This window comes from Aulonocara stuartgranti (assembly GCF_965226115.1).
Source record: "Aulonocara stuartgranti genome assembly, chromosome: 4".
Lineage (NCBI taxonomy): Eukaryota > Metazoa > Chordata > Actinopteri > Cichliformes > Cichlidae > Aulonocara > Aulonocara stuartgranti.
In genome coordinates this window covers 1,366,805-1,388,511 of record NC_138942.1, presented here as the reverse complement: position 1 = coordinate 1,388,511, position 21,707 = coordinate 1,366,805, and the positions used below count along the sequence as shown (strand labels likewise).

At 48.4% G+C, this 21,707-nt stretch overlaps 2 protein-coding genes across 7 annotated transcripts; one reads left to right on the top strand and one right to left on the bottom strand.

Annotated features, from left to right (window-relative positions):
* The first annotated feature begins 1,620 nt into the window (after positions 1 to 1,620).
* Positions 1,621 to 10,843, top strand: med15 (mediator complex subunit 15). Of its 5 annotated transcripts, XM_082530625.1 has the most exons (18): positions 1,621 to 1,795; positions 3,621 to 3,714; positions 4,149 to 4,200; positions 4,744 to 4,767; positions 4,935 to 5,099; positions 5,306 to 5,586; positions 6,445 to 6,738; positions 7,079 to 7,192; positions 7,509 to 7,631; positions 7,827 to 7,927; positions 8,120 to 8,247; positions 8,458 to 8,592; positions 9,097 to 9,160; positions 9,432 to 9,498; positions 9,583 to 9,740; positions 9,814 to 9,980; positions 10,072 to 10,170; positions 10,517 to 10,843. In XM_082530625.1, the coding sequence occupies exons 1-18, from the start codon at positions 1,728 to 1,730 to the stop codon at positions 10,651 to 10,653; spliced, it is 2,271 nt and encodes a 756-aa protein (XP_082386751.1). In that variant the 5' UTR covers positions 1,621 to 1,727; the 3' UTR covers positions 10,654 to 10,843. The 5 variants fall into 5 exon arrangements, with proteins under 5 accessions (XP_082386751.1, XP_082386753.1, XP_082386752.1 ...); XM_082530627.1 differs by lacking the exon at positions 4,935 to 5,099; XM_082530626.1 differs by lacking the exon at positions 7,079 to 7,192.
* Positions 10,844 to 11,209: 366 nt separating this feature from the next.
* Positions 11,210 to 18,496, bottom strand: thoc6 (THO complex 6). 2 transcript variants are annotated; one of them, XM_082530635.1, is made up of 13 exons: positions 18,403 to 18,496; positions 14,976 to 15,067; positions 14,838 to 14,902; positions 14,180 to 14,283; positions 14,062 to 14,099; positions 13,746 to 13,794; positions 13,304 to 13,375; positions 12,936 to 13,038; positions 12,555 to 12,604; positions 12,405 to 12,467; positions 11,962 to 12,072; positions 11,751 to 11,879; positions 11,210 to 11,418 (listed from the first exon to the last, which is right to left on the bottom strand). In XM_082530635.1, exons 2-13 carry the CDS (start codon positions 15,056 to 15,058, stop codon positions 11,338 to 11,340), a joined length of 948 nt encoding a protein of 315 aa, XP_082386761.1. In that variant the 5' UTR covers positions 15,059 to 15,067; positions 18,403 to 18,496; the 3' UTR covers positions 11,210 to 11,337. The 2 variants fall into 2 exon arrangements, with proteins under 2 accessions (XP_082386761.1, XP_082386760.1); XM_082530634.1 differs by lacking the exon at positions 18,403 to 18,496 and adding an exon at positions 15,536 to 15,673.
* Between the last annotated feature and the right edge of the window lie 3,211 nt (positions 18,497 to 21,707).

Genomic DNA, 21,707 nt, shown 5'->3' with positions numbered 1-21,707 from the left:
TGGGCTGACTGCTGTGACCTTTGACCCGAGCCGCCCACACTGCTCACTGTAGCTATGTCCCAATTCATAGGCTGCATCCTTCAGAGAAAGCCTGAAGTGAGCGGCTGTGAAACGGGACGGTCGAACCTTCAGATCAGCGTCACCGCTGTCTGGGTGGAGTTTAATAAACTCGCCGTCTGCTCTTTGCTGTCTAAAATATAACAGGACACCGGAGGAAACTCGACCGTCTCACACTTCTGTTTATCAGTTTTCCGTTTGACGTTTATTCAGCTGTGTGAAAACTAGAACTTTAATCTCAGCCACACCGATTTACTCACAAACAAATGAAACACTGAAAAAAACAAACAACATTTTTAGGTTGTTTAAGTGACTCATACATCACGTTTAACCTGAGCAGAAAAAAGACCGCGGGGGGTTTGAAAGCGATGTGCCGGGAGTCTGGGCGGCTCCAGTGACCCTCGAGCTCCCGGTCAGCGATCGAGCTGGTGGGTAACAGACATCCCTGAAAACGTCGCAGCACTTTTGCAAATATGTGATGTCTTGATAAACAGAGCAGACATTTGAAGTTTACACAGCTACGTTCTCACCAGGAAATATGTTAAACGTTTATTTTGTGACCCAGAAAGATTAATAAGAGTAACATTAACGCTAAAGGCTGCCGCCATTGTTGGAAACTGGAATTGGCTGGGCCACACTGAATTCTGGGATAGGTGGGCCACGAAGGACACACCCGATCCATCCTTCAAATCTGGGGAAAAGGAGGACTCGTTTGGAGGAGTCTTCGAATCGGGACAGCCTTTGTCACCTGGCTGTGATGTAATCGGCCTATGAATCGGGACATACCTTGTGACCGCAGTTGTTTTACAGTGATGATGATGACTGCATTGATTTGGTTCTGTTTCTATGTGGAGAACGTCGTCGTCCACGCAGAGGGTCAATAAAGAACCTAAAACATGTTTCTGCTCACTGTTTAGATTTATTTATTTTTTAAATAATTTTAAATCCAGCAGAAGCTTCAGGAGGGATTTGGGTTCAGCACCAGCAGCTCTTCAGATGTATTCAAATCAATCATCCAGCATCTGAGCAGGACGCCTCCTGGGCGAGCCCGGTGGATCCAGAACAGTCTGCTCACATCCTGTCGGTCCACTCTGGTGTCATCAGGTGTCGCTGAGGTGTTCAGGACAGAGCGGCTGATGGGCAGAGCCACAATGAGGCAGAATCATAAAATCACAGACTTATATAAAAAGTAGCCAGCGTGCTGTCAGTGTTTGACTCTGCACTAATTATTCTGAAGCCTCAGTGTTTGTCTTTTGTTTGCTGCAGCCAGCATTCACATATTTTGTTTCATTTATTTAGATTTTTGTTTTCCATGAATAACAGTGATGATGAGAGCAATGCAGTGAGTCAGGTGTCAATCAGCACCTGTAAAGAGGTAAACATCTCAGACAGAAGCAAGTGAATGTGAAAAATGATCAAAATGGACATCACAGCTGTCCCTCTGCAGTCTGGGGTTCAGGCTCCTCAGTGGGAGTTTGGGGGGTCTCGTTGGGCCCTTTGTGTCCTCGTGGCCGCCCCAGTTTTCCTCGGTGCAGTAACTATTCCGTCCAGCAGGCGGCGGCAGCGCGTATTGACTCAAGCCGCCATTATCCCGTAGTAGAAGGAGGAAGAACAGAGGGGAAGCATCCAGGAATTCTGCCACAGTTCTCCTGAAAAACCTCCTCGGCGCCATGGAAATGTCGGGAGCGGACAGCGACTGGAGGAGCCCACAGTTCCGACAGAAAGTCGTGGCTCAGATGTGAGAAAGTCTCTGTTGTTCTGTTTAATGTCACTGTTTTGGTTTGTGTTAGCCGCTCAGGCTAAGCTAAAGGCGGCGCTGTTAGAAAATGCGTCATGTCTGAGCAGGCGTTTAGAAAACGTTAAATTAAGAAAAACCGGTAAAAAAGCAAAGCGAGCTCGGATCTGATGACACGACGGGACACAGAGGACGAAAGGTCCGGATGGTGGCTTCTATTCGGCGAAGAGAAAATGGACAAAATGACGCTAACAGATCATTTCTGTCAACTTTCATTGTTAGCACCATTAGCTGCTGAAGCTAATGAGTTACAGTTATCTGCGCTGTGAGAACGTTCACCAGCATGACTGAAAGTCAGGCTGTGTAGTGTGAATAAGCGGCTACAGTCAGCGTGAGATCACGTGACGCTCCCGCTCTTCTGCTCGTACACAGTCAGGAAAGTAAAAAACAAGCAGCTCAGGGCTGCTTTGGTTTAACACGGGAAAGGTCGCCGGTTCGAAACCGGAGGATTTCTTCAGGTGGGTCGTGAACATGTGTGGATTAATTCCTGAAAGCAGCGGATTACAGCAGTGAGGTCCTTTTAATAAAGATTAGAGTGTCCCCATCTTTATAGAGAGAAATGCTGCTCATCAGGCTGAATGGGTTCAAATCCACTGTCACAATGTTCCATTCACTCCTATAAGGGACGCTGAAAAAAGGCAGACCTGAATCTAAATAATCTGAAAGAGGTGTTATGAAAGTTTGAGTCAGGATACTCTGTTGATCCTGGGTTCAGATTAGGTTTAAAGTGGGCACACTGTTTGAACTGTCCTCCAAAGGCTTCTGATACAGTGCATTGATGTACTGTCCGAGTAAAAACAGAAGCAATAGAGCTCAGCAGAGCAGCAGATCATAGTCTTCATCCAAACTCAGTGCTGTGGAGTCTGTGAGGTCGTTCGTGTCATTTCTAGTGGAAAGAAATCTGTATGTCGATGTAAACAACAGCTCCTCGCGGTGTACCACAAGGCTCTGCTTTAGGTCCACTGCTGTTTTCCACCTGTGCCGTTTTTCCTTTATGCAGAACAGGGAACATTATTGTTGACGGTGGGAAAGATCTAAAAGCTTTTGTTGCATTTAGGAAAGACGTGACATGTCCTTTCTGCCAATAATCAAAAAGTTAGCGAGGTCTGAAAGCATCCGAACATGTAACGTCGGACCAAAATATACGAGCATAGGAACCTCCACTCTGTCCCACAGCAGCAGCAGCAAACAGGTCATTTATAGAAGCTACGTCGTTATTTTTCATCAGGATTTAGACTTTTTTTCATTATTAGGTATCAGAACCTGTAATATACAAAGATTACAGCAAACAGCTGGCACGTGTGACTAGTTTAACTGTTGTAGAAGAAGATTTGGATAACAAGTGCTTTTATTTCAATAAAGAAGATATAAAACCTGCCCTCGCAGTTGTAACAAAATAAACACATTTTAATACATTAATAACTTCCTGTAAAACACCTTTCCCGTTCAGCTACGTTTCCCCGGCTCAGCGATCCTGACGTCCCCGTACAGTCTTTATCCGTCAGGATCCTTATCCACATGCAGACTGTGGTGTTCCAGGATTGGTTCAGCGTTGCGATTTGAGCCGTGTTAACTTAACGTGTTCGCTGCTTAGAGTCGTTTCTGTGGTGTCTTCTCACAGGTCCGGTTCATGTGCAGCGTCGTGGTTTTAAATTATGCATGTGATGCTCACGGTGAATGAATGAGTGTAACTGGGGAGGTGGGGGTGAATGCAGAGACCAATGAAGATATCAAGGTGTGTTTGTGACGATGAGTGTGATTCCTGCAGCGAAGAGGCCATAAGGAAGGCAGGAACCTCGAACACCACGCACAAGTCGGGCACGGACATGGAGAACCACGTCTACGTCAAAGCCAAATCCAGGGTGAGTCCCGCCCACCGCCGCCGCGTCTGGATTAGTTACTGCTGACGCTGCTTTCTGAAAATGATTGGCTTACAAAAGAAGTGAAAGTTGTTACTGATCAGTGTTAACGCCACCTGCTGGGCAGGTTTGAGGGGACAAAACAAACACAGGAGAGCCAGATCGCACCAGCAGACTGGTTATTAAACTACAAACTGGGACCGTTTATGAGTTATTTGATCAGCCTTATTTGTGGAAGCAGATCACTGGTTTTAGAGGTTGTTTGAAGCTAGAGAGCGGCATTTTTTATATCACGATAAAATGCAGAATAACAGAAGCAGGTTTAATGCACACTGAAGTATTTAAATGAAGCCGTGAATGTCGCCGTTCTCCTGAAATGTCCTCGAACGTCGTTCAGTGAATGTAAATTCTGCACCATGTGTCTGGTTTTTCCTCAGGAGGAGTATTTATCTCTGGTGGCCCGGCTGATCATTCACTTCAGAGACATCCGTGAGTATCCGAGGAGCGCATCGTGCCTTAGTGATCGCAGATCAATGACCTGTCGCCGATCTTATGGGTGAAGCTGGCGTTGGACTGCAGGTCACAGTCACGCACTAATCTGGTCGTTTGTTGCTTTTGATTCATTTGAGCATCAAATTCAGGAAAAACAAGAAACACAATTTTATATTTCATGTTAGAAAGACAATGTGCTCAGCAGTCGGTCTGAGAGCAGAACGCACCCTCACTGATTTACCTGCCGGCGGGCAGGAAGTGAGTCTTTACAGGCTCCATCCACAAAAGCAGAGTGAGCAGGAAGTCTCGTTCCTGTGGGTACAAACGCTTTTTCAAATCAGCAAACGTGACTTTGACTCACATCGCTCATACAGCAACCTGTAAATGTCTGCTGTTTATTCACACCTGTGCTGTTCAGAGAGGGGCGGAGCTTGTCTCCACATTCATATAGAGGAGTTGTTTGTGTATTTAGCTGAGTGGATCTGCTGCTCAGCCCTGAATCCTTGATCAGAGTTATTGACGGCTGTGTCCTCTCTGCAGATAAGAAGGCTCATGGAGGTTCAGGTAGGTGGGCTTCGTGTCTCTCTGGTCTCCCCTCCCCCGCCCCATTTGTTTTCTTTGCTGTGTTCTGTCCTCTGCTGGACCGGTCTGTACCGGACTCATGGCGTTCATGATTTCTGCTGTGCATGTTGGAGCTGCTTAATATGGTCTGTTGTCTACCCTTCTGCTAGATCCCATGAATGCCCTGAATACCCTGACAGGGGTTGGAGGGGGTCCTGGCGCCATTGGCATGGGGCCTCGCCCTGCCGGTGCTCCAGTGGGTGGCATGGGGGCCATGGGGCCGATGCAGATAGGCCAGCATGCCATGGCAGGGGTGGCTGGAAACCCACAAGCCAGTGAGTGTTTCCTCCATGTGGTGTTTGCTGTAAATGCACATCTTCCAAGTGTTCGGTGGAGGCTGGCTGCGTCTACATGCCACATTTCGGCGTCAGAGCCGGCCTGATTTTCAGTCTCTGCTTTAGCACGGTGTGTGTCTGAGAGTCCAGAGCTGGCCTCGCACGCTGGCCCGCTGCTTCATCTCCCCCTCTCTCTCCCCCTGCAGTCGGCGGACCGGGATCTATGCAGCAGTTGGTGCAGCAGCAGCAGCAGCAGCAGCAGAACGCCATGCAGTTCCAGCAGTTCCAACAACAGCAGCAGAACGCCATGCAGCAGCAGCAGAACGCCATCCAACAGCAGCAGCAGCAGCAGAACGCCATCCAGCAGCAGCAGCAGCAGTTCCAGGTGCAGCAACAGCTGAGGGCACAGCAGCAGCAGATGCAGCAGCAGCTCCAACAGCAGCAGCAGCAGCAACAGCAGGCCCAGAACCAGCAGCAGCAGAACCAGGTGAGACCAGGTCATACTCCCTGCAGGCGGAGTAAATGCTGCGTAGGTGCCGGGATTAAAGTCCGATCCTCTCTGCATAAATCAGCTCTATCCAGAGACGGGATGAGTTGTAAACTGTGAGAGCAAATAAACAGCTAACAGATCATCTGCAGAGGTTTATTTGAAGAGTTTCAGTCAGGTTTCAGAGCTCATCACAGCACAGAAACAGCTTTAGTGAAGGTTATAAATGATCTTCTTATGGCCTCTGACAGTGGACTCATCTCTGTGCTTGTCCTGCTAGACCTCAGTGCAGCGTTCGATACTGTCGACCATAATATCCTATTAGAGCGATTAGAGCATGCTGTAGGTATTACAGGTACTGCACTGCAGTGGTTTGTATCATATCTATCTAATAGACTCCAGTTTGTGCATGTAAATGGAGAGTCCTCTTCACACACTGAGGTTAATTATGGAGTTCCACAGGGTTCAGTGCTAGGACCAATTCTGTTTACATTATACATGCTTCCCTTAGGCAGCATCATTAGAAGACATAGCATACATTTACACTGCTATGCAGATGACACCCAGCTCTATCTGTCCATGAAGCCAGATAACACACACCAATGAGTTAAACTGCAGGAATGTCTTAAAGACAAAAGAAATAATCTGACTTTCAGTGATCAACAGTTTCTGCAAAATCAACTTAAAGCTAACCTTCCAGCGGTGCCTTAAGTTGCCTTACAGAGGATAAGTTTAGTGCCCCGAGCTCACAGCTGCGATCTGGCCACCCTGAAACCACCGCTCTGATCGCTAGTGGCTGTGAGGGGAGACGAGTGGCTTTCCTCTCATTACTCATCAGCTGTGTTTGTCTGATTACAGATGCACCAGTCCAGGCTGCAGCTTATGCAGCTCCAGCAGCATGCTCAGGCCCAGGCTCAAGCCCAAGCTCAAGCCCAAGCCCAGGCTCAGGCCCAGGCTCAGGCCCAGGCCCAGTCCATCCAGCAGATGGTGCAGCAGCAGCAGGTCCAGGCTCAGACTCAGCCGGTTCAGATGCCTCCTCACTCCCAGCAGCAGCAGCAGCAGTCGGGCATGGTGTCTCAGTCTCTGGCCGGACAGATGCCATCCCAGCACGTCTCTCTGAACCAGCAGCAGCAGAGGCTGCAGGCCTTCCAGGTGAGACAGAACTGCAGGTTTGGTTCTGTAACTCCGACTGAATCACAGCCAGACAGTCGGTGTCTCAGCGTTCAAAGTCCAAATCGAGTCAGAGAAATTGTTTTTAAGATTGTAATTCATAACATAAGTTAGCACAGTTTCACTCAGTGCTGTCATTTAAAAAACTGGACGCCTGAAAAAGCAGCGAATCAGATTTTCAAAGTAAAACAGGAAGTCTGCAATGAAAATCCGACCAGAGGCTGTGATCAGTCTGCAGTTCCTGCTCCAGTGGTCTGAATTTTCTCAGTGCTCCCTTCCTCTGCTTGCATGCTTTGCTATGTGTGTGTGTGTGTGAGAACAGGCCCGTGCAGCCTTGCAGCAGCAGCAGCAGCAGCAGGCAGCGCAGCAAGCTCAGCAGGCCGCAGCGCAAGCACAGCTCAACGCAGCCGCCGCTGCAGCCGCCATGCCGGGACAGGTGAGGACGCCGCCACAAACTCAGGTTCATCAGCTCTGAGTTATTTAGACGATCAGACAAACGGCAGGAGATTGTAGAGCAGGTGTCGGGAGTACGCTTCACGGCAGCAGAAACAGGAAACTCAAAATGACAGGTTCGCCTGCTCCGGGGCGACCGCTTCCTGTTAACTGTAGGTTAAACTGTCCACACCTGATATTCTCACTGCTCAAGTCACAAAGCTGAACCTGCAGGAACATCTGAGCTGGTCCTCACAGGTGTAGAAAGACGGAGGTCTCACCTGTCCTCTCTGCTCACCTGTGCTTTGTTTCTTCTGAAGCTGGTTCGTCCTGGGATGCAGATTCCAGCCCGGCTACCTCGAGCACCTCTGAACCCCATCCCTCCTCAAAACGCCACCACCGCTGCAGCTGGCGTGGTGGGAGTGCAGGCCATGACACCGCAGGTATTTATCCCCAGTGTGACCTCTGACCTTCACCTGCTCGTCCTCATGTTTCTTCAGTCTGAAGCAGCTTCATGAGGTGGAGACAGTTTCTAACGACCTCATGGAGCTGCTTCACGCACACAAACATCGTGCCTTCCCCTCTGTGCTCTGATTGGCTAGTTTGTCTTTCCTTGTCTGTCCAATCACCTCGAGCAGATGTCATCGCCCTCACCGGTGCAGGTCCCGACTCCTCAGTCGATGCCGCCTCCTCCGCAGCCGTCACCCCAACCCCCGACCTCACAGCCCAACTCGGCCAGGTACGTCCAGTAAATAGACCACACCGCTGACCTTTCAGGACAGCAGTGGGTCAGCCAGTCGTCAGCCTCTGGCTGAGGCGAGTTCAGATTCACGTCTGCGTCTGGTCTCTGACCCGCTCGGTGTCACAGGACAGAATCGGTGCAGGTTACATGTCTGTCAGCGAGTCTAACTCCTTCTGGCTCCTCCCACAGCTCCGGTCCCACTCCGTCTCCGGGGGGTTTCCAGCCCAGCCCGTCTCCTCAGCCGTCGCCGAGCCCCGCCAACTCCAGAACCCCCCAGAACTACGGCGTGCCCTCCCCCGGGCCACTCAGTACTCCAGGTAACCCCACAAACATCTGGAAGGAACTTTTCACAGAGCTCAGAATAACGTGAACGCAGCAGCTCCGTCACGCTCGCTGACCACGCCGCTGAGCGGCGCAGTCGTGTGCACCTTGATCACAGCTACACACACACTGAGGTCAGAGAAGGTGAAACACACGTCTGTTTTCCCTCCTCAGAGTTTCACCGGCTTTTATTGTGAAACTTTCAGTGAACCCGAGCTCGGTGATGAGTCCGGCGGGGCCCACGTCTCTGGAGGACCAGCAGTACATGGAGAAGCTCAAACAGCTCTCCAAGTACATCGAGCCGCTGCGCCGCATGATCAACAAGATCGACAAAAACGAAGGTGAGCCGCTCGCCTCGCTGACATCACAACCTCCTTCCGAGGCGCCACAGCACACACATGCACGGGTTCCCAAACTGAGGTTCGTGGAGTTCATCTTTGGTAATGGTACACTTGGAGATTTAAAGGATAACTCCTCTTCTTACTAAAGAAACGAAAGCACGATGATCATGACTGGAAGAGTCGGAAAGGAAAAATGTTCTGATAGGAAACATGAACAGGAAGACGATGTCGAGGTAGGAAGTGGAGGGGAAGCGAGGAGCTCATGATTAGAAGGGCAGTCATGTGACACGAAGTGAGGAGAAGAAGAAACACATGATCGAGTCGTTCATGTTGATGATGTTCAAACACGAGTCCACTGCAAAGTCACAGAATCAGCAGATCGCTCGAAAGAAGGGAAACTTCTGCTCCTGAACAGGGATGCGTATCGTTTAGGTTTGATCCGGTGCCCGTCCTGAACGCATCCACGCGTGGTTAAAGTTCAGCTGCTTTCTTCTGTGTTTTCAGACAGGAAGAAGGACCTGAGTAAGATGAAGAGCTTGCTGAACATCCTGACCGACCCCAGCACCAGGTGGGATTCATTCCTTTCAGGTTCGATTTGTGCGTGAAACAATCCAAACTCGGCTGACGTGGTTAGCCGCCTCCACCCAGAGCCTGCTCCACGTCTTCGCATCAGACACTAGGAGTCCGGCGTTTTCCAGCTGTGGTCGCGTGATCACAGCTGGAAAACACAAACACTGTAGATATGGGAAGTGATGTCAGCCACGCCTCCAAGGTCACAGCTGAAGCTGCTGCTCCTCGCTACACTTCCTGACCTCCTTTTCCTGACCTTTGACCTATAGGTGTCCCCTGAAGACGCTGCAGAAATGTGAGATCGCTTTGGAGAAGCTGAAGAACGACATGGCGGTGGTAAGGCGAGCGCCTCCTCTCATTTCTAATCTTCAGAGGGTCGACGCCAGTCTGAGCCTCTGTTTGTGTTTCCTGTCCTTTCAGCCGACGCCCCCTCCCCCGCCCGTGGCCACCAACAAACAGTACCTGTGTCAGCCGCTGCTGGACGCCGTCATGGCCAACATCCGCTCGCCCGTCTTCAACCACTCCCTCTACCGATCCTTCGCCCCCGCCATGAGTGCCATCCACGGACCACCCATCATGTAGGTACCACACACACGTCGCGCTACACTTTACAGGTCAGAGGTCATATTCACAGCGTCGCATCCTCCTCAGGGGGCCGAACATCTCCGGGCGCAAGAGGAAGCACGAGGACGACGAGCGGCAGACGATCCCCAACATCCTGCAGGGCGAGGTGGCGCGCCTCGACGTCAAGTTCCTCGTCAACCTCGACCCCGCGTACTGCAGCAACAACGGCACCGTGCACCTCATCTGCAAGCTGGGTGAGAACGCCGCCCCCCACTGCTCCGCCCACTGCTCCGCCCACTTCAGATCACACAGTGAAACCTTATTGGTGTTTGATTTTTCTTTCAGACGATAAAAACCTTCCCAGCGTTCCTCCGCTGCAGCTCAGTGTTCCCGCCGATTATCCCGACCAGAGTCCGCACTGGGCCGATGACGGAGAGCAATACGGTAAGACACGCCCACCACCGCCATCTTTCATCACCCAATAGAGCCGCACATCCACAGAGACGTCCACAGGCTCAATAAAAGTATTAATAAACAAAATGCAGATAAATAGGTGAAAACACTCTTAAAAGCATAAATTCACAAAAGTCTAAATTAGAGCAGGAAATAAGAGCGTTTGTGAGGGGCAGCCAATCAGGATGCCACACAGAGGCGTGGCCTTGAAGAGGGAGGATAGAGTCAGAGTAGAAACGTTTCTATCAGATGGCCGTCGGACATTTAAAGTGTTTTTGTCTTCAAACTTAAATCTGGGAACGTGTGGTGATGACATCATCGACTGCGTGCGTTTCAGGTGCGAACAGCTTCCTGCAGACAGTTCACAGGAACATGACGTCCAAACTGCTGCAGCTGCCCGACAAACACTCGGTGACCGAGCTGCTCAACACCTGGGCTCGCAGCGTCCAGCAGGCCTGCCTGTCTGCAGCCTGAGACCCCGCCCACTGCTCCCCGTGCATGCTGGGTGAGACCTGCAGATGGGCGTCATCAGAGCCGAAACCCATTACCGATTTCTCTGCTGCTCCTTGAATGCGTCATGAGTCTGTTTCTGTTAGTTTAAATAAAGTTTTAGTCCCTGTTTTGTATGACGTCTTTTTGTATTAAATAAAATGTGTTCACTTCAGTCCAATCAGCTGTTTTCTGTTTACCTGCTGCAGGTGTGAACACACACCTGTCAATCAGCCGTTTACTTCCTGTTCACTCACAGGTTCATCTGTGTCAGTGAAAGAGGCGGAGTTTCCAGCATGTGACTAATCAGAAACAAACCGGTGAACTGACAGCAGAGTGTGCGTGTGTGCTGTGTTAATAAAGTTTATCTAAAAGCTTTCGTAGGAGCGTCACAGCGCTGATTTCAGGTGGGAACACTTTCATGAGCGCACACCTGTGATCAGAACATCAAAGTTCAATTGTTCATCACAGGGTGGGCTCTTCGCTGGTTGGTTTAACCAATCAGAGCTCAGCTGGTGAAGAAGAGTGAAGCGTGGTGTGCTTTTATTTTCATATGTTTATTCTTTAAAGAAGCTCACAGACAGCTGATACAAAACGCCCAAAAACAAATAAAAACATGGAAAATGAACAGACAGTTTATCGTGCGTGGGGTCTCATGAAGTTCGGGGTTCAGAATCTGAGGGAGAACGCTCTGTAGGACAGGTTGGTGAACACGTCGATACGGTCGCTGCTGCCGCCGACCGTCAGCACCTGAAACACACGACACGTTCACTAACACTGGGGGGAAAAACCTGACGTCGCTCTGTCTTCATTCACATCCTCTCTCTTCTGGCCACACCCCTTGCTGACTTTTAATGTGTAGGATGTTCCGGTTGTCTTCTCCAGCTTCAACCAATCAGCACTGAGCCACATTGTACTGTCCCGCCGTGTTTGCACACGCTCAGTTTGTCACGGCTCAGGTGTGATATGTGGACTTTTGAAATAGCGAAGTGTGAAACGCGTTAAACTTCACTCGTGAACCTGTCGTGTCATGTGACCTCCGTGTTTGCGTGAGGATGTGCGTGCTGCATTCAGGGTCTCACCCGGTGCTCGGTGCTGTTGTTGTTGAGCTGCAGCGTGTTCAGGCTCTGTGGCGTGCAGGGAATCTGAGCTTTGACCTCGCCGCCCAGCAGGCAGTGCGACACGAACGCACCTTCACCCACCGTTAGGATCTACAGGAAATGCATCACAGGAAGTGAACCAGAGCGAGCACCGGCACAGATGGACAAACACTGACTGAAGCGTCTTCCTCACCAAGTCCTGATGGAAGGTGGACTGTCGTTGGCACCCGCTCAGGTTAAAGATGGAGGTCGGTGACAGCGAGCGGAGGTGCCACAGAGACAGAGACGGTCCGCCGCCGCACAGCTGTGAGAACAGGAAGTCAGACATGTTCAGAATCTTACACATCTGGAATCTAAGGAAACATCTGTAAAAACAACAAACCTCAGAACAAGAACGAAGGAGAACGTTTCATCTCGCAGTTTAACGTCACCTGAACTCACCTGGAGTCCATCACCTGTTTCTAACACAACGAGTCCTCACAGAGTCAGTCTGACTCAGAAATAAGACTTTCATCTTTAGAGGTTTTCACGGTTAAAGCTGTGATCAAAGATCAAAGATGACATCATTTTCATCAAAGTGAACTTTGATGGAAGGAGGGGGAGGAGTCACAGCGATGCCAGGAAACGTTTTCTCACCATCCAGTCGGAGTCGGTGGTCACGCAGCTGATCCATTTACCGTACTGAGGACGCGCACACACCTGAAACACACACACACCTGTGTTTATCCTCAGATAAAGAGGAAGTGACATCATCACAGGAAGTCTGCGACGCTTTCTGGCACTCACCTCGTACTTGTAGACCTCGATGCAGTGAACACACTGACCCGTCCTGCTGTCTGCAACAGCAACACATCACCTTCATCATCACCTCCATCACCAAAATCCTCATCGTCACTAATATCACCATCATCCTCACTAGGGCTGAGCGATAAGGCCTAAAATCCATATTGCGGTATAATTTGAAGCATGTGCGGTAACGATATATAGGCGCAGCTTGATGAGATCATCAACATGCGCCATCACGGTAGAGCGGTATAGTCAAAACCCCACGTTGGCCAAATTCATATCGTTTCTACTGTATATTGTTTATACCGCCCACCCCTACTCCTCGCCACCATCTTCACCATCATCATCCTCCCGACAGCCCCATGTTTCCTGTGAACTCACCCCACAGCCTCACTGCTCCGTCCTCTCCCCCCGACAGGATCTCCGCCTCCCTCTCTCTTACAGTCACGCAATGGACGTAGTCCGAGTGACCCTGAAGCACCGTCTGAAGACAAAACACAAACCTGTCACCATGGAAACACAGAACTCCCCCAACAGACGCTGCCATGAAAATCAGATTGAAACAGTTCAGTGCACACACGGACATCCAGGCATAAAACCTGCAGTTCCTCTGACATCCAGCAGAGGCTCCAGCAGTGAGTCGTTCCCCACAGACTCACACGTTAACAGCAGAAGTCAGCATTTACACACACACACACGACAGCGACGTGCTGTAAGGAGAAAACATGGAGTCAACGTTCCCCACTCACCTTGAACACACCGTTTTCCAGGTCCATGACATGGATGTTGTTATCGCCTCCTCCAACCACCAGGCTGTTATCCTGACACACAAACACAACTCCTCATTACACGTCGGAGCGACACGTCCGACAGAAAGACAACTATCCTCATTATCATCGGAGAAAAGGCCCCGACTGCAGCTGCATCCCTTCTACAAGCAAAAAATTAAATAACATTCAAAAAGAATGAAAAGAAGTCAGAATAATAAAAGGACCTCAATAAAACATCCAAAAACAAATAAAGGTTTAGTAAAAGGGTGGCTCTGACGACGAGGATGATGAGGAGGAGAATATTCTTCATACTGTCACAGGTTTGTGTTTTATTTCAGGTTCGAGTGTTTTCTGCTCGTAGAGGCGGGCCAGCTTTAACGCGATGAAGAGAAGCAGAGCAGACAGGTGGAGCTGTACTCACTCTGGGGTTGATGGTCATGGAGTTGATCTCTGGGATCTCCAGGCTGGATCTGTAAGGAGACAGCAGATGCGTGAGTGAGGAAGCAGACAGGAAGCAGACAGGAGGCAGACAGGAAGCAGACAGGAAGCAGACAGGAGGCAGACAGGAGGCAGACAGGAAGCAGACAGGAGGCAGACAGGAAGCAGACAGGAAGCAGACAGGAAGCAGACAGGAGGCAGACAGGAAGCAGACAGGAGGCAGACAGGAGGCAGACAGGAAGCAGACAGGAGGCAGACAGGAGGCAGACAGGAGGCAGGGGTGGAAGACTGGTTCTCACTTGTAGTTCGGTCTTCGGGTCCACAGAGGTTTGACGTTCTGAGGAAGCAGAGACACAAAAATCAGGCAAACTCGTTTTCCCTCTCCATCTATGTGTCCCTGAAGACGTTCCAGGTTACCTTCTTGGTGAGCTCGCTCCAGCTCCAGGCGCTGATCTCGCCATTTCCCGCGCTCAGCAGGTGGCAGTCAGTGGACAGAAGGGAAAAGACCGGTCCCTCATGAGCTGCAGGACAAAAAGACCAAAAAGGAATCTGTGAGGACAGTGTGTCCAACATCAACACGGACACAATAAACGGCCACTAAAGTCCCAATGAAACCAGAACTCGTCACAGGGCAGCAAATAAAAAATCACAATAAAATGAGCCTCAAAAATATTGACTCACAAACACACCTGGAACTCCACCTGCAGGCTAAATCCAGAGTTTTGGTTTAAAATCAGCTGGAACCTTCACGTTTTCACTGATTCTTTATTTCCAGCGTGTTTTCAGCATGACGCAGATGTTTGTCACCAAACACACTGACGCTTTAGCGCCTCACAAGAGCGTCCAGTGTGACGGGAAACAGACAAATGTCTGGATCTATCAAACAAAAGGCTGGAAAGGTGAGTGTGTTTTCATGTGAGTGAGCTCAGACTTCCTGGGTTCTCATCACGTTGTTATTTTTTTATGCCACTGTTCGAGTCTGCAGGTGTAAAACACCAGCAGGTACACCTGTGACGCCCTCGCCATACTGCAGAGGCTCGGATGGTTTAGGGCGACCTTTGGCCCGAACACTCACCCGTGAAGGTCAGAACAGGTTTCTGGTTGAGCGCGGTGGCGTCTGGACTCAGAGCTGCAGACAAACTGAAAAAAACAGCAGTGACAAATAAGAGGTGTGGCCCTCGCAGCCGAGTCGAACCAGGTGCGTTTGACTCACCTGAACACTGCGATCTCGCCGTAGTTGTTTCCAGCTGCCAGGAAGCGGCCGCAGGGAGAGAAACTCTGAGAGAACACGGACATGTGCAGCAGCTGCAGACACAGACAGGTGCGTTAGTCCAAGCGCCACAACACAGGTGAGCAGCCACACCTGTGCAGGGACATCTGGACACTTAGTTACCACGTGCTGTAGGACATTCAGTCATATGACGTCACCTTTATTCACCTGAGTGTAAATCAGCTTTAAATAAACAGTTTGTGAATGAACGTGTATGTCTCTATAAACAGATGACTCGGAACAAAGGTTGTTATTAATACTGATCACTTCCGGTCAGTAAATCTATCGCACATCACATTCACCTCAGCCTGAAACTTTTTAAAGACTCGAATTTAAATTCAGTGGAATTTTTAACGGAGTTTGTTTTCCGGTAAAACCTGGAACTAATCCGAGCTTGTTCACTTCTTTGTTTCTATCGTTCAGCACGAAGCTCGCTTTACTCTCAAACATCAGCCGGTTTCTCTATTTCCTGTTTCCGGTGAGATAAACGGAGCAAGCCTCACCTCCACGGGACCCATGCCGCTCCCACAAACACACCGAGCTCCTTTAAAACGAACAGGCACAAACACCCAAACAGAAGCAAAGGAACCAAAACTTAAACAGAGGAGGGAAAGAGCGGACCGGGGCGAGGGAATGTGACGTCACCAACACCAGCCCAGAGGATTCTGGGAGATGTAGTGTAGAAGCGGCAAGACGCTTCTTTTCCTCAGCGGCTCGTCCTCCTTCACTGCATCCACGAAGTTTCTCTGAGCTCTTCCTCTTCTCTTCCTGCCATCAGATTAATCATCATCCTCCCTCCTTCCTCCTGCAGATCACAGAGTCGCCTGCCTGGCCTCATCAGCCATCCCGTCGATCAGTACTGCAAAAAAGCAGGGGCTCAGAGCAGATCCCTGATGTACTCCCACCAAAACCTTCAGCCACCTCAGCGCTGTCCTCATACGTATGCTGCACCACCCTCACATACTCCTTCATGGTTCCTCGTGCAGTACCGTCAGTCATCTGCTTCCTCTGATCCACAAACACACAGAAGCTCCTTCTCATCTACATTTCTCCATCAGGTCTAACGTCACAGCTCTTCCTCAGCATAAAGCCACATGTTGGTGGTGTGGCTCACCAGCGTCATCCTCTCTCCTAGACTTCTCCATACCCACAGAGGTACACTGTACTGCCAAAAGTATTCACTCGCCCATCCAAATCATTGAATTCAGGTGTCCCAGTCACCTCCATGACCTCCATGACCGCAGGTGTTTAAAGTCAGCAGCTAGGCATGCAGAAATAATGTGTGGAAGCAGGGCTCGCTCTCAGGAGCTCAGGGAACTCCCTCGTGGCGCTACCATAGGATGCCTCCTGTGCAACAGGTCCAGCTGTGGAATTTCTTCACAACTTAACATTCCACAGTCAGCTGTTAGTGGAATTATAACAAAGTGGAAACAACTGGGAACGCCAGCAGCTCAGCTATGAAGTGGTCGACCGTGGTGCGAGGCGCAGAGTGCACAGAGGTCGCCGACTCTGCGGAGTACGTTACCACAGACACCAAACCTCACGTGGCCTTCAGCTGAGCTCAACAACAGTGCGCAGAGAGCTTTTTGGAATGGGTTTCCATGGCGACCAGCTGCATACAAGCATTACATCATCAAGTGTTTAATGCAGTGGTGTAAACCACGCCACTACTGGACTCTAGAACAATTGCGGCATGTTCGCCGGACTGACCGATCACGATCACGAGGACCGGCCTGCACAGAGTCCTGACCTCATCCTGATCCAACACCTTTGGGACCAATCAGAGCGGAGACTGTGAGCCAGGCCTTCTCCTCCAACACCAGCGTGACCTCACACATGTGCTTCTGGAAGAATGATCAACACTCCCCATAAACACTCCTGAACCTGAGGAAATCCTTCCAGGAGACGTCCAGCTGCACACGGTGGGCCGACATCATATTCACTGGAGTTCATGGCAGAACGGTGGATCTCATCTGGACCAGTCGCCTTTCCACTCTCCACCCTCGTCTTAGCTGCTCTCAAAGTTATCATAGTTTTATACTCTCAAATGATTTTTTATTTTTATTTCATTTTGAGTTTTTAATTCGCTTTAGTTTCCAGAGCACATTTTCTTGTTTCGGTTTGGTTCAGTCCACAGCACAAAAAATCATCGGCTGCCCCCTGCCCTCTTTGTCTGCTGTCTACAACTCCCGTTGTCTCAGCAGGGCCAGAAACATCTCAAAGGACACTACCCACCCCGCCTACCATCTTTTCAACCTACTGCCCTCTGGCAGGCGCTTCAAATCCATTCAGGCCAGAACAAACAGACTCGGGGAAGGCTTCTTCCCCAAAGCTATCACCATACTCAACTCAAACTTGCACACAAGGGCGTAGATTTAGAGATTATTGAATTGTCCCCACCAATAGAGAAATCAAACCCGATAGAAAGGAAAAAAAAGATCTGTCAACGTCTCATTCACCCAGCGGTGCAGAAAGAGTGAAATTAGTTCTCTACTGGAGTCCTACCTCATGTGACAAATATGGCCAGTATGATTGGCTGAGCCTTTCAGGGAGCTCTGTTTAGTTTTAGCAGCGGCAAACCTGCGCTGCGAGGAGGATGGCAGCAAAGAGGAAGAACCTGGATATAAGAAAGTATTTTTCAAAGAAACCTGTAAGTTAGTGCTGGGCCACATCATACCGTTCACGGTAATACCGGTATGATGTTGGGCAACGATGAGAAAATGAAGTATGGCGACCGTGGCTCAGGGGGTTGGGAATCGCATCTGTAACCGGAAGGTCGCTGGTTCGATCCCTGGGCTCTCTGTCCTGGTCGTTGTGTCCTTGGGCAAGACGCTTTACCCTACTTGGCCAGAGGGGCCGATGGCGCGATATGGCAGCTTCGCTTCTGTCAGTCTGCCCCAGGGCAGCTGTGGCTACAACTGTAGCTGCCTGCAGCTGCCTCCACCAGTGTGTGAATGTGAGAGTGAATGAATAGTGGCATTGTAAAGCGCTTTGAGGGCCTTGAAAAGCGCTATATAAATGCAATCCATAAAACACGCATGCGCTGTGCCTTTGTTTTCATACGCACATGGCGGAAAAAGTATGACGGAGAACGAGAAGAGCAAAAGCCGATCGTTGAATGAAACGATGAACCAGAACTGGTTTGTAAAAATGCTGCAGCTTCACTGGTGTGGAACTGGTTTAGCTTTCGTCCGTCAGATACACAACAAAGCACTATTTTTGGTAGCGCATGCTAGCGGGCCGTCGTTATTACCGTGTTGTTTGGAAAATACGGCGCACTTAAAATCAATCCTTTGATTTTTCTGAAAGTCGACAGAGCCCCTTATAATCCCGTGTGCCTCATGTATGAACTCTGGTTGTGTTTACTGACCTCGAAACGATTTTATGTGCACGGCGCTCGAAAATATGTCAAATGTTTCAGTACGACTTTGCTGAGCTACGAAGCCGCACCGCTTGATGGATTGTCGGAGCGTTACGGCTGTCGTAGGCGGAGCCTCGTGGAGTGATACGTGCTGTGCTTCAGCATAATATTACAGTGTTGTGTGTGTGTATAACCTCTTTAAGTTTTGTGGATGTTATACATGGTTATGCTGAGGATGTGTCGGCCAGTTTCCACTGGAAATGCCTTTTGGTTAAACTGTCAGCGAGGAGTTTGCACAAGTAACAGCTGCTTGTTTAAGTGAAAATACATTGATGGGTTTTGCACTAATAAAGTTGTGGAGTTGTAAAGTATTTTTTCTTGTGACAATTATATCGTCAGTTATCGCAAATTTTCAAATGTATATCGTGATAAATATTTTTGATCATATCGCCCTGCTCTACTGTAAATCACTTAAAGCCAAGTGCTAGGCTTTGGCCCACATCAGTCTGAAACTGTATGTAACCATGAATAACGTGTTTTGGAAACATGCAGCACTATTAGTTCTCTCAGTCTCAGAGCAGCATTTCTAATTTTGATTGAAACTGTCAGAGAAAACAGCAGCCTCGAGCGAGCCAGGATATTAGTTTACAGAGGCTGTTAAAATTATATGTCTAACGTTAAAATGTTGGTGACACAATAATTTTATCCTAATGGCTCTGACATATTCATAGGGTTAATTTTTGAGACAAAATGTCATGAGGTAGTCCTGATTTTGCAAATATTCCACCTTGTAGTGCAGTGTGCACAAATTGTTTTAAAAATGCACTCACGCTACAAACATTACTGATGAGTCAAGATCTGCACAAAGTGACAGAAACACATTTTATTCTTATTGTCATGTATGTCCTATTTGTCAGGTGACAGAACCAACACAGAGCTCAGAGAGTAATGGTGACAGAAGATCACAGGTGGAATTGGATGATGACTTGATCAGGCCCCATCTTATCTTAATGACCTTGTAGTACCATATCACCCTATTAGAGCACTTCGCTCTCGCTCTGCAGGCCTACTTGTTGTTCCTAGAGTATTTAAAAGTAGAATGGGAGGCAGAGCCTTCAGTTTTCAGGCCCCTCTTCTGTGGAACCAGCTTCCAGTTTGGATTCAGGAGACAGACACTATCTCTACTTTCAAGATTAGGCTTCAAACTTTCCTTTTTGCTAAAGCATATAGTTAGGGCTGGACCAGGTGACCCTGAATCCTCCCTTAGTTATGCTGCAATAGACGTAGGCTGCCGGGGATTCCCATGATGCACTGGGTGTTTCGTCTTCACTCACTATGTGTTAATAGACCTCTCTGCACTGAATCATATCTGTTATTAACCTCTGTCTCTCTTCCACAGCATGTCTTTATCCTGTCTTCCTTCTCTCACACCAACCAATCACAGCAGATGGCCCCGCCCCTCCCTGAGCCTGGTTCTGCCGGAGGTTTCTTCCTGTTAAAAGGGAGTTTTTCCTTCCCACTGTCGCCAAAGTGCTGCTCATAGGGGGTCATATGATTGTTGGGTTTTTCTCTGTATCTATGAAGCGCCTTGAGGCGACTTATGTTGTGATTTGGCGCTATATAAATAAAATTGAATTGAATTGAATTGTTGGTTCATGACTGTATTTGAAGCACATGTGTGACTGCATGTATGTGGAATGTCTTACTGTTGTTCTGTCCACCAGGAGAGACTGGACAGTATAGATGTAAAACCAATATGCCAGCAGTTTATCTCAGTTAGTGAGAGGAGCAGGCCTGTGTTTGGCTGCTTCACATAGTGAACATTGAGTTGTTGTGTTGGACATGTAGTCCATGTCTGTTGCTGTAACAGTAGTTCATGTTTAGAATTAAAAAATCCCAGCTCACTGAGTTGATCGGGGCAACAGTGCCTAAAATGTTGCATCATTTTGCTGAGAGATCTTTTGTGGTAATCTTAGACGAGTAGTTTTATGGACAAAACCCAGCAGGTCATTCAGTGTTTCCTTAGTGCTGATGTGTCAGAGATGTTGGTGTAACTGAAGTAATGTTGTTAAGTCCTTAAAGTCATATTCTTTTATTGTCATGACTCTATTTTTATGTTTGTATGACACCTGATTTATATTGAATATGACTGAAGTAAACTAGTCTTTGGCTACGTCCACACGTACACGGGTATTTTTGAAAACTGAGATTTTCCGTTTTCGTTTTAAAAAATAATCCCGTCCACACATAAAGGCAGAAACGAAGGAAAACGCTGCTATGAACATGCCAAAGCAGCAGGTGGCGCTAGATTCCTAACCGTGCAGAAATGTTGGCCAATCAGAAGTCTAGAAGCCTCGGTGGGAAAAAGTAAACAAAGCTGGGGCATAGAAGCAGAACCGAGTGGTATGTGTGGAGGGACAGTAACTGTGTGTATATGTGAGCATTTAAACACTGCAGAGAGTAGAATTAACAGTAACAGTATTGTAGAAATTATTTCACCCCAACAATAACATGGGCACAGTGTGACGTCAAAAAAGGCGCACATCTTTGACGCTCACATGTAAATGCAAAAACTGAGTTTTCAAAAATATCCACCCTGGCAGGCGTTTTTAAAAATCTCCATTTTCAGTGACCGAAAACGCCGTTTACGCGTGGACGAAAGATGCAAACGCATAGAAACATCTGCGTTTTCAAAAATACCCGGGTACGTGTGGACGTAGCCTAAAATACTTAGTCATTTGTTTAATAGTAATTTAACATTATATAATTCACATATAAAACTATGAATTGTAATTTTAAATGGTCTAAAAGCACGTAGAATAGCATATGCAGGGAAGTATATTTCTCCTTTATTTTATCAAGAAGCAAAAACAAAAAGGAAAAAAGAAGAAACGGGGCAGGGGTCGGTGGTTGAATCATCCGTCTCCACCAACGCCAAAACCAAATCTACGCCCTCGCTTGCACACAAGTAATCTGCACTGAAATATCATCAATTCTCTGCCTGTCGGTCTCTGTCATCAAGTACTGTACTGTGTATTTATATTTATATTAAGTGCATCTCATTATACTATGTATAATGACAATAAAGACTTTCAATTCAGTTCAAGTTTTTCTTACTTTTAGTCTTTCTAAGTATTATTATTGGCATGAGTCAGTGCAGGTAAAATAAAACAGGATTTTGGATGTAGAGAGAAACCAGTCAGGACAGAATTCATTGCAATATTTACATAGTAACATTTCCTCTTCACCAAACTTTCCTTCTATTATTATTTTATTTTGTTTTATTTTGTTTTGCAAGTTTACAAAAATAATTC